This window comes from Paramisgurnus dabryanus, chromosome 6, assembly GCF_030506205.2.
Source record: "Paramisgurnus dabryanus chromosome 6, PD_genome_1.1, whole genome shotgun sequence".
In the NCBI taxonomy this organism is placed as follows: domain Eukaryota; kingdom Metazoa; phylum Chordata; class Actinopteri; order Cypriniformes; family Cobitidae; genus Paramisgurnus; species Paramisgurnus dabryanus.
This window is the reverse complement of record NC_133342.1, coordinates 19,596,362-19,611,663: the sequence shown is the minus strand read 5'-3', so window position 1 is coordinate 19,611,663 and position 15,302 is coordinate 19,596,362. Positions and strand designations below refer to the sequence as shown.

Genomic DNA, 15,302 nt, shown 5'->3' with positions numbered 1-15,302 from the left:
CTTTGAATTTAATTTACAGAACAGTTTCATTTAAAACAAATAAAACTCCGTCTGACGGTGGTGACATTGGCCTCATTATTCCAAAATGTATAACACTCAAGTCAATGGCTTCTTGCTTAAACTTTATGTAAATATTTGGTCCAAAAAATAACAATCCTGAGCACTGTGATGAACAAATATCAAATCATAACTTCCTAAAATACATAAAACCTGACAGAAAACATGGCGGTGGTGACATCTGACGGTGGTGACAAAAACCTAATATAGATAAAAAATAGATTAATTGTTCACATAGCCATCTTGTTTCCCCTGTGTTGCTAGCTACTTCAGACCTCTTCTTAAAAATGATATATTTATTTCATAATCTAATCTAATATTTTTTTTTACAAAGATGACGGTGTTGACATGTTATGGTTGTCACAGTAGCAGTGTCCAAAAATATGAACAAGTTTAAGAGAAAATAGCAAACATACAGGAGCTTGAGTGATCTTGAAGCATGCAGTAGAGCTGAAAGTTTGAAAATGGGGTCCTCAGGAATGCAGTTGACCCTGTAGTTGTCTGATTTTATTGCTTTTTATAAATATCTGACGGTGGTGACGAATATGTGGGACACATTTTGAGCAATCACAAAGTAATAGTAAATATTGTTCAAAACTCACTGTTTGTAGTTTTTAATACATATTACAATGTACTCTTTCATGTGGTAAATATATTATTCAATTCAATTATTACTTTTGGCTTTTTTAATCAAGTTGAAATGATTATCTCTTAACCGAGGACAGCTGATTTTGTAGGCAATGGGCCAGCATATAATCATTAAATAAAAAATAAAAAAAAATAAACGTATAAAAGAACCTTACATATGTGCAAAGGACCCCCTGATTATAACATTGATTCTTTTTCTTCATGAAAATTGTATTAATTTCCAACAGAATAGCACTTTTCTTAGTGGGACATGTTTTTGCCAAAGTTTCAAGAATCAGTTACATGTGCAATTTCACTGTTAGTCATGTTATATGTTGAGTTGTTGTTTGTGTGTTTGATGTGTGTGTGTCTGGGGCGCCACCCAAACGAGTGTGTATGTAGGTCCGTAAATGTGTGAAAAGCATGTGACTTGAGGCTGATCTCTAATTGGCTGGTTTCAGATCCGCCTTCAAACCCTCCCACTTTTGTTGTAAGCAAATTAATATTGTTTTTTGAAGTATAGGTCTCTGCGGAACAAAAAAGGGGCGTTTCCCAATTTTGGGGTGTTTTCAAAATGGGATTAGGTGTTTTTTTAACCATCCAATCAAAAAGTACGGAAGCCCTGAAAAGCCATACATCATTATTTTTTAAAAACCTATTTAAGTTTGAAAACGCCCCAAAATTGGGAAACACCGCTTTTTGTTCTGCAAGAGACCCCAGTCTTGTTTTTAAAAAATTTTCAACTTATGTGATTGGATTGTTCTCAGAGTTGCATAACCGCGTTCCAGATTGTTGTTTAACTGATAGTTATAGTACTGATCAGTGGAAGCAAGTGAAATATCTTGAGATGAAGGAAAATATGATTTTATCCTTACAAAATCACCCTTTATAAGGCATGCAGTCGAAGAATAAATAAAGGATTAAGAGGCTTGGACCAGATCGACCAATCGAGTCAAATGATTGCAGTCTTGGTGCTTTCACCACTTCTTATGGATAGCTGGATACGATGTAAGTCATGACTTTTATTGTTTTTCTTGTTTTAAAGTCTGAATGCGTGATAGACTGCACAAAATGTTGTGTGGCCACGTTAACCGAAAAGTCTTTGACAAAAAAAAATTTAAGCAAGAAAAAGAAAAAAAATCATCCTGCATTCCTAAAGTAAAAATTGTATTTTGAGTTTGGGTGTGCCCCCCAAATTGTTTTAGCACCAGCCGCCAATGGTGAACAGGACAGCTTTTCAAAATGTTTTATTTTGTGCTTATTTTAGTCGAGTCTGTTTTATTTATTTAATTTTGTCTTGGTTTTATCACATTCAGTGGTAGTATTTAACTCACATGTAGCCTGACATCACAAAATGACATCCAGCTATAGTCGATACCACTGGGAGACAGATCATATGTCGTGGGGTCTAAAGATACTGTTAGTGAATCATGCTGTTCATGATCAGATCAAACGTTTGATTTTGACATCAGATCAACTTTGGATTTTCATGTCAAGCTAAAGTTGGGTCTTGACATCAGGCGAACGTTGGGGGTTGATGTTAGGCCAACTTTGATCAGATGTCAAGACCAGTGCTTTAAGTGGGCCAAAAGAGGTGCCGGTACTCTATTTGTTTTTTTTTTTTTGCTGACTCGACTCCTATATTGAAGGGGTTTTATATTCAGCAGTCAGCAGACGCCATTGTAAAAAATAATAAATCCTTTTATAAGTTTGTGGATTTGCTTGAGCTATAAAGAGCTGCTGAACATAAATAAAATGTGCAAAAGGATTTTGAAAAAATACTAGAAAGAGCTACTGTAGAAAGAGCTATTATTGAAAATAAATAAAATGTGCAAAAGGTAGATATGTGAGTAAAATTCTCAGCATGGTTAAATGCTAAAACTAGTTGTTCAGATAGAAAGAGCTTAGAAAAAACTTTAAAATGACACCAAGACCATGATCTATGGGTTCAAGAATAACAAAATACTGGCCATTTGAAACTAGAAACTTATCACTTTATTTTATCCCATTGTTTTCCATTTTGCGGGTGGTAAAACTACTTTGCGTGTCGTTCAAATTCATTGAAATCTCGTTCACTTTAGCAATTAAACTAAATTTCTATTACATTTTCAAGAATGTTTTTACCCTGCACATCACCTGAGAAAATCCGAAGTTGCGTCGAGGGGAACCAAATTGACAGCCGCGACAACGGAGATTATCACGTACAGTGCCTACAAAAGGGTATTGGATAAAGCTTTGCGTCTGACCTGCAGTGATATCATTCTGGCTTGGTGGGATGTCAGGCAGCGAGTCCTCTGATTCTGACCTTGTTCTTTTACTACTCAGAGTTTAAAACAAGGAGGGCATATTAAGTGTTCATTGTATTTTAATTTTAACCGAGCAGCTATGGTTGCGTAGGGTTGCGCGTTTCACACACAAACACACACCTCCCCAGACCTAACTGACAGCAGCAAAAGCGGCGCATGCGCTTTTAACGTGTAAACTCAAGGGTGTATGGGTAATGTAGTCTCTGCTCTCGGTGGGACGAATTAGGAAGCGTACATTGTCAACGCAGCCAAAGGATTAAATTAAACAGATGTGCAAATCAAGATGAGCGTTCCGGTACGCCAAAAGCACGTTCTGGGCGCACGGAGAGGTGGTGGTACGGTCAAGAGCTATATTTAGAAGTGGCGGTACTGAGTACCGGCGCATTCCGGCCCACTTAAAGCACTGGTCAAGACCCAACAGTGACCTGACTTGAAGACACAACGGCCCTGTCCAAAATAGCGCACTTCATGTGGACTTTCAGTCTTGTGGTCTTAAATTGCACGTGCTCCCTTAGTCTACGAGTCCGTAGGGTGCCCCATCTGTTATTTTTACACTCCGAAGTGTGCTCATCAGTGCTGCCTTTGAACCCTTGATGCTGTCTTCGGCGAAGCCCGCACTGCAGCAGGCGTCGCGCACTCTACCAACCCAGAAGTTCTTGCGAAAGACAAATCAGACAAATCAGACGACGGATGTGATGAGTTCACACTGATGGGCAACTTCTCTTCCTATTTCTGGCGTGACGCTCGAGTCTGTCCCAAAATACAACTTCGGTGAACTCTCTTGGCTTTGCGTCAAGCGTTCCTAGGGTCTACACTACATGTTGTCATCAAAGTGTGGACTTTGATGAGGTCCACAAGTCTGGTGTGTGCTATTTGGGACCGTGCCAACGTTTTTCTGTGGTATATTGGTATGCAGCCAGTGTGTTGATGTCATTAATGTCAAAAGCCCAAGGTAAAATTAACTGCAGTTAGTTCACGCATTTGGAAGATGCTTTTATCTAAAGCGACTTACGGTGCATTACAGGGTATACATTTCTTATACAAGCATGTGTATTCCCTGGGTCTAAACCCATGACATATAGCACAGCGTACGCAATGCTCTACCACTGAGCTTTACAGGAGTTTGTTATGTAACGTCAGGTATTTTACATAACAAGGGTTCATATTACCTTTTTTGTCTGACAAAGATCTGGAGGTCAAAATGATTGTTTATGCATATGTTGGATCACTAATATCAGTGTCTGGATATTAGCTATGTTGTTTTCAATTAAGAATCTCTAATAAAAAATAAAGTGTGATTTAATATGAAAACCTAAAGAACATTAAATAGAGTTTTTTTAATTAGAAGTCAGTCAGAAGTTAAAAAGCTGACAAGACTCTAGCAGTTGGAGTACATAGCTTTTCATTAATTTGTAGAAAGTGAAAGTGATAACCTTGCCACAAATATTTATAAAAAGTCCTTGAACTTCCATCTACAGTTATCTATTTTATGGGAAATTGCTCTTGATAAATTTCTTCTTTATTAATCTTTCTGGGGCAACTGATTAAAAACAAGAGTTTAATAGTCAGCACTGATCAAACCTTTAATAAAAGACTTTAAGTACTTTAAACTTTAAAAACAAACGGTGCTATATGGCACCAAAAGTGGTTCTTTGCTCGTAATCAAAGAAGAACCGTTTTAGTGCCTTAATGCACCGGTTAAGCACCTGTGTAGAAACATAAGGGGGCCATATAGCACCACTATAACACCACATATGGTTCTACATAGCACTATGTGGTTCTACACAGGTGCTTCACCGGTGCTATATGGCACTAAAAACGGTTCTTCTATGATTACGAGCAAAGAACCACTTTTGGTGCTATTTAGCACTGTTTGTTTTTAGAGTGTAGGAGTATCAACGTTTGATTACAATCATTGATGTCAATCTTTCACATGAATGTTAAAGATATCAAGATTATATTTACACAGAATATTTTACATTATGTAGGGTGATTTTATGTACAAAAATATCTTTAGCTGGGTTTACAAATGCAGCAATATAAAAAGTTCACAATAATCTTCCATCAATAGCTCACGCAACACAAGGGTTTAAAATGGGCATGTTCTTGGCCATTGTAACAACCGGCCAATCACAGCATTGCTGATCAGTGTTTCTACTATGTGATGTATTGCTTTTCATGCAGTGCATGAACGCTCAATGACCTCAGATAATTTAATTCTGCCATACTAATCATCAACAGCAGGGTGTTCAAAGAACGGAATAAGCGAGATCAGAATTAGCGAGATCTGAACATCTCGCATGTGTCATTTGATCTCGGATGTATTAAGCGATGTACGAAGAACGGACCCCAGTTCTGTGGTATTACAAGCTTGAATTGCTCTAGTGAAAGACAAAGGACTTGTTATGAAATTTATGTATAAATCATGGACCATGAGTTTTATGCTCTAATCGCAAGTTATATGAATAGGTTGTTGTCTAATAAAGTGCTACTATAACCAGTTTATAATGGTTATACTGGAATGTTTTTATTAATACATCTCTTCATCTCTATTTAATCATCAAGGTCACCAGTGTGAACACTTCTATGAGCCGAAAACGAGAGCACCGGGTTCTTCTCATGGTGATCACCATGGTGATCTTCTACCTGCTCTGCTGGTTACCGTATGGGATCATGGCTCTACTGGCCACTTTTGGGTCACCAGGGCTGGTGACTGCAGAAGCTAGCATTGTCCCTTCTATCCTAGCGAAGTTCAGCACCGTCATCAACCCCATCATCTACATCTTCATGAACAAACAGGTAAGACTTCTTGGCCCTTATTTTAAGGTTTAAAGATTCATAATGTGAAAAACCTTCTGTCCTACACAAAACCATCTTTATTTCAATGAGTTAAACCTATGGATTAGTATAAATTTGATGCTATCAACTTATTGATCTTCTGAACCAGCATAAAAGAATGAACATAAAGTAACTCTGTGATGGAGTCATTCAGTGATGGTTTAGAGTCTTGGACATGGGCTGGTGCCAGGAGTGCTGTGGTCCAATTCATCTACACTGTCAGCTTGATAAAACCTGAAGATGTGTGATGTGGCTGGTTTATTGGCCTGCTCTCATGTGAAACAATCCAATTCATTGTGTTTCTTGCACCATTAGTCATAGTGTCAGCTGTGCAGTATGGTGGTACAGATGAAGAGGGTAAATAGCAGGTTGTCCTCTCCACGTGTGGTTTGGGACTGTTTATGCAGCATCAAGACTGTGTCAATTGAGAGGGCAGTACTCCAAGTTGCCTACACTGGTGCTAAGAGATCGTTTTATGGGGAAAAAATCAAGTCTCAACGCAACAAAGCAGTCTTCCGCTGGAATAAGTATAAAAACTGTGCAAAGGTCATAAACGCTCTCAGCTCTGCAGACTGAAAAACACATTAGCAAGATGTTTAACATACTCTAAATCCCAAACACAGGGTGTTTCTCCCAGGCCAACAAACTCTAAGCTTGTCATCTGTAATGTCTATTCCTGTGTTTGATCCAAAGTTCACAATGTACAGTTTCACATTCTCCATGTAGTGGAAGATAGCATTGATACATCTCTTAGCTTGGTGGCTTGAGCTAATGCTAAAAGAATAGTTTACCCAAAGATGAAAATTAAAAATGTACTCATGCCTCCTAGATTTTATATTTATATATGCCATCTTCCTACATGAGGCTCAACATGCAATGCTCCCGAAAGCACATACAGTATATGAATTACTAAAGTAATTCACTAAAGAAGACTCCATTGGGTTTAGGTTTTTTAAAACAAAACATTTGTTAGAGAAAATTTGTACTATTTTGAGCTCATTTGGAAAAATTGATATATAAACAAACAGATACAATTATTACATATCCTAAAATTGTTTGTTCAACTGAAGAAAGAAAGAAAGTCATACATTTGTACTAAAAGCCCTAATGATGTTTGTACTTAAAAAGTCAAGCAATCATAACTTAACTTAAATTTTGCATGTTGGATCCACAACTGAAAAGGACACTCCACTTTTTTTTAAAATATATGCTCATTTTCCAGCTCCCTAGAGTTAAACATTTGATTTTTACAGTTTTGGAATCCATTCAGCCGATCTCCGGGACTGGCTGTACCACTTTTAGCATAGCTTAGCATAATAGCTTAGAATAATCTGATTAGACCATTAGCATCGCACTAAACATAATATAACCAAATAATAAAAATAACCAAAGAGTTTTGATATTTTTCCTATTTAAAATTTTACTCTTCTGTAGTTACATCGTGTACTAAGACCGATGGAAAATTAAAAGTTGTGATTTTCTAGGCAGATAATGCTAGGAACTATACTCTCATTCTGGCGTAATAATCAAGGACTTTGCTGCTGTAACATGTAGTGATATTACGCACTGCCCAAAAATAGTCCCCTTGGTTACTTTTAATAGCAGGGGGCTATTTTCAGGCACTGCGTAATATCATTGCACCTGCTGCAGCCATGTTACAGCAGCAAAGTCCTTGATTTTCAGTGTTGAATGGCATGAAAGTAAATAGCACTTTACAGAGTAAATTTTTATGTTTGGATTAACTATTCCTTTACTATTCTTAACTGAAACTACATGTCCATTATTATTTTTAGTCAGCAACTACGCAGCATATCCTAACAACACTTAAAACATGATACAAAACCACCCACAACACATTAGAAGTTAAGTTGACGTGACCTAACATCATGGGAGAGACTTGGACAAGAAATACTTACACATAAAATCTATTTTTTTCTTGCTATGCAAGACACTTTCCATTTCCTCTTCCCTTTCAGTCTAGCAGTTTAAATTTGGTGATTTGTTTTATACGTTATTTGTAGTTTGATCTGCCCATTTTTTTTCTTTTCACTTCACACTGATTCCTGTTCATTTGTGTTTCCTAATGAATCAGCATTATACCAAACAAACACCTCCATTTATCTTTGTTGAAATGCAGAAATACAGATATTGTTATGCGTTATATTTAAACACTGTCTCAGTACATTTGTTCGGCGAAATTTAATTAATCATTTGTCTTGCTCTAAGCTTCCTACTCCCACATATTTTATTAAAGGAACTCTCGTGTGTTTCCTTTGTTGAGAAGGTAATTGTAAAATGCAGTATGACAAACTGACCTTGCACTTTAAATTGAGCAAACTTGAAAAGAGTTCAGAAAAGATGTCATGCCCACTGCATACAGATGGACCAGAAGCCAAGACAACAAAGAAACTACATAGCAGAATGTAAAATCATGCCTGTCATTGAGACAGACCTCTCAAAAAAGTTCACAGTCGCTCTTGTCAGATGTGATATCAGATCATAACTTCTGTCTTGCTTTCAAAAGCTTTCATCTGCTGTCTGAAGGACCTCCGTGAGCAGGATGCTGTTTAAAACGGAAAGGACGTGCAAAGGGATGTGCAAAGTTTACAAGTCATACACTGTAAAAATTTTCTGTAGAAATTACCAGAGGTGGGTAGAGTACCCAAAATCTGTACTCAAGTAAAAGTACAACAGTTTAAACACTATGAAAATTAAATTAAATAAAATTAGAATAATATACTGTAAATGGGACAAAAGTAAGTGTTACTTTTGTCCCGACAGGATCTCCTCACATTTAAACCCGATTTACTTTTATTTTGAAAAACTCTTGAAGTCAAACTTCAGGATGTGTTAGAGCACAAAATAACCTGTAGATTGATGAAACGAGAAACACAACGCGTTATAAGAAAACAATGACCGCTTTTGGAATTTACTTGGTTGAAAACACCTTACAGGATCTACACGCGGAAAACTGTGAGTAAATAACGCAAATTTGTCAGCTCTGTCAAGGGTTGTAAAGATGCTGTTTGGGATGCAAATTTTATCAGTCCTCTGAGAAAATCGCTTTGTTACTTTCGTCCCGTGTTACTTTTGCCCCGGTTCTTCCATATTATTAATGCAAGACGTAACATTATGCTGTTCAATTTGTTAGCTTTGTGGGGAAATGATATGGAAATGTGCAGATGTGAGTGTTGTTTGTAAGGTTAGACTAATTTTCCTTGCTTGTACAAGAGCGCATATGACAAAAACACTCGGACAGTGTGTGACATAGTATTATAATAAGGTAAAAGTGCCCATGGTTACCAAATGGGCAACAGTGACACACACTTACCCGTGTTGTTTCAGGTTGGAGATTGAATTCCTTTACGTTGAGATGTCAGTTCGTTTTGGTGCACAAAGCATGCATCGCATTATGAAACTATTCTTTTTGACCTTTTGTAGTGTAAACATAGACCGAACTTGAGGCCACGCATAATCTGCCTCCGATAGATTGCATAGGTCATCCTCCGCTTCAGTCATCTCCTTTCATCTATGCGCGCTAAAGGGTGATACGTAGCCACCTCTCGCAACGCACGCAGCCTCTCTAACATCTCGCGAGACTTTCGAACAAGCCATATAAACTTAAAAAATATATATTCATTAATTATGCGACAGTAGCGCAGTAACGCCACCGAATGTAGCGAAGTAAAAGTACAGTTTTTTCACTAGAAATATACTTGAGTGAGAGTAAAAAGTACCCATTTTTAAATTTACTCTAAAAGTACTAGTTTACCAAAAAATTTACTCAAGTAAATGTAACGGAGTAAATGTAATTCGTTACTACCCACCTCTGGAAAATACAGTATTACTAGGTATTACTGGCAACTAGCTGGCAGTAACTAACTGTAGATTTTAAATTTATGTTATTTACTAGCAACAATTTGTTCAAAGTTAAATGAACATTAAACATTTTCAATCTTTATCTTCTACAGTAATTACTGGCAACCAGCTGCATAATTACAGCAATTTTTTTTACAGTAATCCCTTATTGAAAAACCAGGATTGCTAGTCACTGTGTTGTGTTTTGATGGTGGTAGTGGTATGCTAATTCAGTAAGTTTCATTAGAATGACCATGCTGGCTGATCTGCTTTTGTTGCTGTTGAACAAAATAGGTGAACTATTCCAAGCTAAACCAAACCATACACCTCATGCTAATCTTAACTGACATTTTTAACAGGGATTCAGGAAATCCATTTTGACATAATCTTTAGATAGGCTACTGTGAAATACAACAGAAATGCACTGCTTGACACCATGCCCACATGTGCTTGTTAAATATTTAGATTTGAAATTATTTTCAGTTCTGGCCTTTTATCAGGCCGGTGAACTTTATGCACACATGACTTTGAAATATCCCATTCTACTGTAAATGCTTGTATAAAGAGGTATTTTATGGAAATTTTATGGTTTTAAGCACTTGTTAGTGTTACACTTTGTATTTATATGAAATAGCCTGTCATTTAGAAGGTTGTGTATACACACCTTTGGTCATGTGGATATACTTACCACGTATAGAGGCAGTTTCCCAGACAGGGTTTAGATTAATCCAGGACTAGGCCTTAGTTATTCTACGTCATTTAAGTAGTTTTTACACACAAACCTTACAAAAAACAATCCAGGTGTGCATCCTGAGACACAACAATGGTGTTTTGAATTAAGGCAGCTTAAACATGCATTTTAGTCTGGGACTAGGATAAGCCCTGCCCGGGAAACCACCCCTTAGAGTTGTTGGTATCAATAGACAGAAATGCACAGCGTTCCACGTTGTGCAAATGGTTATCAATGAATGATATTTTAGGATATTCAGCACCAGTCAATGAAGAAAGATTTTCCTGTATGTCATTTTCAGTCTTCAATTCCTCCCAGCCCGTATCTATGGAAACTGTGAGTTGAGGCGAGTTGAAGACTAAAAATGCTGTACAGATACAAGTAACATTTTTGGCCAGCAACAACCATCAAGAGAACACGGGAACAGAACATCTCTGGTGAGTTTTGGCTTATATTGTTTGATAACTGATGTTGGGATGTTGTTCAATGGGTTAGCATTGGGTACATTTGAACCCAGCATGTGTTTTGTCCAATGTTTACCCAACATGTATTTTCAGACTGTCCAAGACCAGAAAGTTTCAAACAGACTCAGAACTTTTAAATATTGATGTACTGTAATGTGCATGCAGTAAACAAAAAAAATGATTCATTCAATTTACTTAATTTTTTTAAAGGTAAGTTGTTGCAATCAATGAATCATTTTTTTCAGTGTATGTATGACAGATTTGAGGGTCTGATGAATAATGTTCCCAACTCAAAACATTTGCATTTCATTTATGTATATGAGAGCACTGAGAGAATTGGTGTTTCTAGAGCCATCGATATTTAATATCTCCCACAGCTGGGGAGTAGTTTGCAACATCTGAGATTTTATTATTCCAAATTAAGTAGCATCGATGTTATAATAAATGTTGCATGGCAGCTGGTGCAGGAACGAAATGCTTTATGATTTCCTTGCAAGGTATTTAATAAGGTTCATAATAAATTGCTAAATTGAAGTTTACATAACAAAGCTTATCTCCAGAGAGAGAAAAATGATAAAAATTCTCAGGTTCTCCCACTTCTATTAAATCAAGATACTGTAGAATGTACTTGCTTGAATTCACCCAAAGTTGCTCATCTGCCAAAATAAAGAAACTTTTAGGTCTTCAGTTTGAACTTTGTTTTGTTTGGGTGGTAACTTTGCCATATTGAGCTCATAAGTTTACATAATCTGCTATATTTCAAAATCTGCTTTCACATTACAGATGCACATCAAGTCACACCACAGAATAATAACTGTGTTTATAAAATAACAGTTCAAAAGTTTACATATTTTTTTATTTATTAGATGAAAAGTGTAATACACACATTTGTCAAGAATAACACGAGTTAAAAAACGTAATATTTCCTTTGTGGCACATCTTCACTTTTAGTGGAAGGGGAACAGGAGCATATGTATTACCAACAATTTCCAACATTGATTATATGATATTCAGATTCATCTTTTCAGTTTGAGAACAATTGAGGGATTCATACAAAACTATTACAACAAATACATTCACTGATGCTCAAGAAGGTAACGTGATGCATTAAGAGCCAGGGGTACCAAAACATTTTCCTGTTTGAGCAGATCATTGTGTGTGAACACTGTACACCTCCATTTCTTGAGAAAATGTAGTTGACTGAAGTATACATAATGCAGACAGCGTATACTAAGTACACTACGTTTTCTTAAGGGAAGTGACATCACAAATTGAAGTTAATTTGTACTGTGGTATGTGCAACTCAAGTCATAAAAAAATTCATATCCCATGTCTTACTGTAAATGCCATAAAATATTGACTTTTCACACGTAGATATCATATTGTCTAAAGAATACCATTATTTAGTTTGAGATATGTAATGTAAACTTTATTAAAAATGTGCTTGCTTTCATCTTTCACACTATCCCCGAAGTGTTCAAAGGTCAGCGAATGAAACATTGATTTGATCTTTGTGATATTGTTTATCTTCATAAAATAATTATATGTATTTTTTTATTTCTCCCGTCCTCATTAAACCCATATATCTATTATTTATGTTACACAAAAAACAGATCCAGTAATTGCTACAGCACCATTAAATATTAGACTGAAGTCTGCATCTGTTCTCCATCAGCTTTATATTGCCTGACCTAACTGTGATTTTTAATTTCAGAGCTTATTAGCTTGATAACCTTTGTCACCATTAACAATAACCATTTTTCACATATTTTTCTCTCATCTGAATGGAACGGAAAAATTGACAGTAATTACATCTTTGGAAATGATCAAGCCAGTGTACATTATCAGCAATTATTTGATTGCAAATTGTGTAATCATTCTGTTTCAAAATAAAATGTCATTGAGAAAATTTTTATACCATTTAGAAACATTACTGATGAATTTACAAAGGACAGCAGTCACTTTTCAAAGAGTATGACGTGTGCTTTTCTAATCACAATGTCTAATAAAGCTATAATTGTTGCAATTGTCTAGCCACGGATAATGGGCTGATTCTTTATTTGCTACGATGAAATGACTCAGAGATATGAGGCTGTTATTACATGCAGGTATTGAAATTAATCACACATTAAAAAAAGTTTTGAGAAAAACAAAAATAGTTTGATATACTATATGTAGTGGGTTTATATATTATTATAGTATAATCATTTCAGGGTTCTTAGTGTTTTGAATGTAACAATCATACACCAGAATGCATGTACAACTAGAAATGAAAATGACATTAGCTAACACAAATAACAATGCATTATTCTTTTGAATGCATTATTGCTAAGATGTATCTAATGGCATTTCTTGTTTGTTTGTCTTGGTGTATCTATGTCAGTTCTACAGGTGTTTCAGAGCTCTTGTGCAATGTAACAAACTCCAGAGAGGTTCCAGTCTCAAAAGTTCTTCAAAGGCAACTAAACCTTTTCGCCCGGGACGGCACATAGACAACAACTTTACTTTTGTAGTTGCATCAGTTGGACACACAATGGCCCCCAACCAAGCAAACCCAGGGGAGGAGCAGGGCCCTTCATCAGTTGATAATGTCAAGCCTGTAGTAGTGGCCCTGGTGGCCCATTACAATGGCTGAAAATGTCAGCACGTAAAGAAATGTTCACACATAATGAGGGAAATGCAGTGCGAGTTTTGGAGGATTTTACAGGGTTATGGAAAAATATTAGAATCCAAAAGGACAAAATGAGAGTGGGACTGTGTGAAAGTTTATGTTTATGGCATCCAACAACAGATCACTTATGGTAATTTAAGCTGTTTGTATTTTTTTAAATATTCTGCAGGTGTTGAAGGCTATTTATGTTAAAATGTTCAGCAACATACGCAATAGAGTACACTGCAACTCTTTTTGAGGGATGTTTTAAAAACTTTTATGAGTGGAATAAAACTGTTTTTCATACAGTATATTTTTTTGAAAAAATAAATAAAAATAGATAGGGAAGTTGCATATACATTGATGATTGTCTATGTAGGCCTGATGAATGTTATTTGTACTGTAGATCCTGTGTTTTTGTTGTACAGAGTTTTTGTTTGTTAAAATGACACAGAAGTCCACTTCCGACTGAGATGAAAGATTTTGTCATTCTTATTCTAATGATTCTATTTAGTTTGAACAATCAGGGGCGTCACTAATGGGTAAAGTTACGACGATTTGGGGTTATGGCTTGTTTCTGCATTTCCGGCAAAACTACCCCCCCCCATTCACTGCATGGTTTTGTCCAGTCTATTAATAAAGTATAAATATGAAATATAAAGTGCAAATGTAAGGGGTCTGCAACAGGTGTTACATTCAATTTGGTTTACAAATTTTCACAAAAAAAAATAAAAAAAGAAGCAAGAAAGGAAACTAAATACCACATTGATGGACAGTTTTTAATGATTTGCTAATATGTTTATTATAATACAGTGGTCCTCTTTTTAACATTTTTGCATTTGCTAACAGTGCTACAATAAATGAATGTAGTTAGTTTATTAGTTTATATAACTTTAGATTTTTCTGAGAAAAATATTGGCATTGATATACACAGCTGAATATAAAGATAAAAAGATACAAAATTTACAACATTCACTGATCTCCCTTGCATTTGATTTCAAAGATAGCATCAACACCAACAGACTTTTTGACTTTGAAGTAATTTTTTTAATTGACTCATTTTTGGTGTCTGATTTGAGATTTATGGGTCGATGACAAAACAATCTCTTAAAAGTGTATTTAAAAGAATCTTTGAATGCATTATTTTTGATTGAGAAACAATTTGATTAAAAAGTTTTGTTTATTGAACATTTCAGTACATTTAAATGATGATTTAATAATGCTTTTTCATAATATTTTGATGCCCCCAGTCAAAAAAATGTCAGATACAACCAATCATTGTATTTGCCAGATAATTTGTAAGTCAAGTAAGAAAAACAAATACTATGTACAGTCAACTGTGTGGTTACCATCATTTATCAAAATATATTTTTGTGTTCAACAGATTAAAGAACTTCATACAGGTTTTGAACAGCATGAGGGTGAGTTAAAGATGACAGAATATTCATTTTTGGTTGAACTTTTAACACTAGTGCACCATGAACTAACATGAATACCTGTATTGACATTAACAATAATTAATACATGCTGATAAACTATATCTGGCAAACAAACAATGGGTCTCATTCACTAAGCATGCGTACGCACAAATTTGTTCGTAAAATGTGTGTACAGATGTTTTAACTTACAAATCATGGTTCAACAAAAACTTTCATACTAAAATTAAATTTGAAATATATGCAAAAACGTAAGAACAACCCCACACGTACGCAATAATCAAGGAATTCCTTGTTCATTATTATTGCGTACGTGTTGTCTAAGTTGTTCTTAAG

The 15,302-nt window shown here is 35.7% G+C and overlaps 1 protein-coding gene across 1 annotated transcript in view; it reads left to right on the top strand.

The window, feature by feature from the left end:
* The window catches only part of tmtopsa (teleost multiple tissue opsin a), a 51,210-nt gene extending 37,181 nt beyond the window's left edge, over positions 1-14,029 (top strand). The window contains exons 3-4 of the mRNA XM_065270011.2: positions 5,556-5,789; positions 13,264-14,029. Of these exons, the coding sequence (XP_065126083.1) occupies positions 5,556-5,789; positions 13,264-13,515 (486 nt within the window). The 3' untranslated portion in view covers positions 13,516-14,029. The remainder of the gene's footprint in view (positions 1-5,555; positions 5,790-13,263) is intronic.
* The last annotated feature ends 1,273 nt before the right edge of the window (positions 14,030-15,302 follow it).